Genomic DNA, 3,906 nt, shown 5'->3' on the forward strand with positions numbered 1-3,906 from the left:
ATTTAGTCTCTTAATTCAAACAAGTCATCTCTCCATTAACTATACGTTTCACACGATATCATGTCAATATCAGATGATGTAAATAAATGTGTTGTTGCATATGAATTCCTGAAATTTTCATAGAGATCGTCTTGTCTCTTGTAGGTGATAATCATACGCTTCATAGAAAAGATACACATATAACAAAGAGATAATTATGTCAATATATTAGAAAGTCTAAATACAGATAATACATTTCAAGAAGTTGATGGCTGTCAAATACTCTACAGTACATTGTGTGTATATGCTTCGTAGATTGAACTTATTCCTATTTTGCACTCAAGGTATGAATCTCGGTCCTATCATTAAATATATTTTAAATAGACGCTTTCGGTTGAAAAGTGAACTTACTAGCGTTTCTAATACCGAGGCAGACACGAGTTTAGCCCATGGTTTATTGTATTAATTGCCTTCACGTTAAGCTCGCATATATATATGAAACCGACCGCTAAGAAAAGGCATGCACATATTAATGGAAGGGAAACTCAAGAGCTGCATGCTTCTCGTTTTGCCTTCACACAAGTCTTGCACTGTACGTACCACTACCAAACTCAGTTGCTATAAATAATTAGGAACAGAGGATATTACATCTTCAAGGCATCAAGACAAACAATTAAAATATTTAATTAGCCTAATTAATTAAGGTGATAATTAATTAGGTGAGCTTTTGGAGATGAAGGGTGCTAGCACCATTTGGCTGGGAGTCATTCTGCTAATAGCTTTGGTACCAGGTAACTAATTACTTCAATAATTTAAGTGAGCTAGGTAAAATATTAATTAGATACGACTGATAGCAGTCTAGCTTAACTCGTAAAATATTATCAGTGTCATTAAAGGAAAATAACGAAACTACATAATGCTCAATAATGTGCAGATCAGATGAGAGTGCCACATGCAGAAGCTAAAGTTTGCGAGGCTCCAAGCGCAGGTTTCAAGGGGCTTTGCACGAGCGACACAAATTGTGCGCAAATCTGCATCACCGAGGGCTGGACTGGTGGCCACTGTGAAGGGCTGCGCCGCCGCTGCATGTGCCAGAAACCCTGCTGAGCTGAGTTTGTTTGAGCGTCTTCACTTTGTTGGAAGTATAAGACTTTGTGTTATTTCATGGGGTGAAAAAGACTGAATAAGAGCAAAACTAGACCAATTATCCATTAATTACTCTCACTCTGATATGTGTTTCTCAACATTATGACTTGGTCTATTGGCTTGTCTTTTGGTCCGGTCCTTATAGTAAAAAAATATCAAGTGTACTTCGGTTCATAGCATTAAGTGTGCACCAAATGAGTATCTATATTTAAATCCTTAAATTTCAAGATTCATGAACATATCTAGATGTTGATATCCTTTAGATACACATTTAACGTCGCGGGCTGACCATTTGCAAGTATTAACTTGTATATAAAATGTAACTTACAATGGAGATGTTAAAATTACAAAAATACCAATATGTTTGCAGAAATGCAAAAGCTTACTCTCCCTTCTCCGATATTGAACAGTAAAAAAAAATCCTTAAATGACATGAACGAGCCTTTTGTTAGAAAATCTCATGTTACTTGCTTCTAATGAGGTTGTCTAGATTAGATATGTATAGGTTAATTATAGTCTCTTTCTTTTTTAGGATTAACCTAATTTGTTGCCTATTTCCTTTATTAATTAGATGTTTACTTTTCTAATTATTCTTAATTAATGAAAATACATAAAAATTCTTCTCCTTTCCTCTCTCATTTCTAATTTTTAAAAAGACTCACATTACAAGCATTTAATTAATGAAACGATTGCATTTATTCAACAGAAAAACACAATGGGCAATTCACCTGATACAAAGGAAGGTCAATTAAAGCTTTACATGAATCCAGACATTTAATCATGCGCTAAAAAGTAAATTAATCAATGGTCATCATTTGTTACCATAAACCAAAAGAGAAGTCAACATAATTTTCTAAAATGTAAATAGGGTATAAAAACTCTCACAACTCATAGCAAGGTTACTACCTTAATCTTTTAATTAGCTAGTAAAAAGCTAAGAGAAGTCTGTAGAATGATGAAGAAGGGCTCCCCACTTTGCATAGCAACGTTGTTGCTCATCTGCATCTTGGCTTCAGGTAATTCTTTCCTATACGCAATGATCCAAATTTTATTTGATGCGTGTGTTTTCAATTTACAAGTTTCTAAAACAAAATAATCAAATCCAATCTTTTATAAATTCTTTATGCTTGCATTCAAACATTACACCGTCATTCTCCTATCACTCAGTTTGGTGCTATTAATTTCCCAAGATGGTCTTTTTTTATTCCAAATAAGATTCTGAGTTTTTTTTAGTAGTTAACCTGAACAAGATACACAGAAAAGTTGGTGATAAAATTCTAATCGAGTTTTCAAAAGAAAGACTCTGATTATATATACCGAAACCCAAAATAAGCTAACTCTAGAAGCTTAAGTCGAGTTGTCTATGAGTAGTACGACATGTCTCAGGTTCGACTCTCTTGGGGAGCATCCGTAGGAAATTAATTCTTTGAAAAATCTTAAATCATATATGCATTGAGGCGTGTTCCTTAGCGACGCTCGGAGATTTGATACCCATCATTCAAACATCAAATCAAAATATATACACGCACACGTGCCTACAATTAATTGGTACATTTTATTAAATGCCGCGGGAATGAACTATTTCTTTCATAACGGGATTGGCTCTGGATTAACTGTATTTCCAGGCACAATTTTCACTAGATTAATATATTTGTAGTACGTACGTACTCAGCCCTTTTACTATAATAATTTTTTATTATACTAATTAATGAACATATGGTGCGTCATTTGCAGAGATGATGGTGAGTGTCAACGGTTGGTTTCTTTGCAGGACCCTTGATGATTGCAAAGATGTGTGCGAATCGGCTGGATATGCCGATGTAAAGTGCCAAAATGTACCCTTCTTCTTCAAGTGTGATTGTTGCAAGGTGGCTTGCTGATGCGCTGCTTGCCCTCAAATAAAATTCAAAGAGCTTATTTCCTTGTACGGATTTAGGAGGCTTAATTTGGCATCGATAATAAATGCTTTTCGGAATTGTCCTTGGGAATTTTACAAATTGTCTCTTTTCTCTTTTATTGTTCGTTGATGATTATAAGCGCCTGCGTTTGGCAATCAGAAAGTAAATTGAAGGTTGAAGTAGCAACTGGCATAGCATTCACTTTTTTATACGCGTCGTGTGGTTTTAAAATTAAAAAAAATAATAATCTTAAAAGGGTTATACGTACAGTTGTTTTCATACTCAAATTAAAAAAATGGACAATTTTACAACACTGAGTATTCAGGACAACAGCATATTCCGTCGAAATTCTTAGGCATGTCTTGTGCAATTAAAACCTAATTAGTTGTTTAAGGATGATAAAGTTGTTAATTATGTATATAGTTAAAAAGAGCTTATGAATTATTCATACATGTCACCAGATTATAAGAAAGGGAAAAGCGGAGAAAAATACATATGTATTTCGTTCACAAGCTCATGGAATCAGAGATCCTCGTACCTCGAGCGATTTTGACAAGTCCTAAGAGCGATTTTGACAATTGATCAAAGTGGTTTATGGTGGCTTATAAGCCAGTATATGAGATATTTGACAAGTGGCTTATTTTGGCTTATAAGGTACCAACTGTTGAGCGCTGCGGAAGCCAAATAACCAAACCAACGTGCTACGAGAAATCAAATCAAACAAACGTCGAGAGAAGGCCAAACGAACCAAATCAATGTCACAAACACAAACAACCAATTTTAACGAGGTTCAACAAGTTGCCTACGTCCACGGGGTAAGAAGGAGATAGGGTTTTTCACTAATAGAGAAGAAGAGTACAAACTGAGATTACAAATCACTCAA

General features: G+C 34.8%; 1 protein-coding gene across 1 annotated transcript; it reads left to right on the forward strand.

Moving 5' to 3' along the window:
• Nucleotides 713-1,086, forward strand: LOC109844713 (defensin-like protein 21). The gene is made up of 2 exons (XM_020413826.1): nucleotides 713-770; nucleotides 914-1,086. Exons 1-2 carry the CDS (start codon nucleotides 713-715, stop codon nucleotides 1,084-1,086), a joined length of 231 nt encoding a protein of 76 aa, XP_020269415.1.

Source organism: Asparagus officinalis, chromosome 6 (assembly GCF_001876935.1).
Source record: "Asparagus officinalis chromosome 6, Aspof.V1, whole genome shotgun sequence".
NCBI lineage: Eukaryota > Viridiplantae > Streptophyta > Magnoliopsida > Asparagales > Asparagaceae > Asparagus > Asparagus officinalis.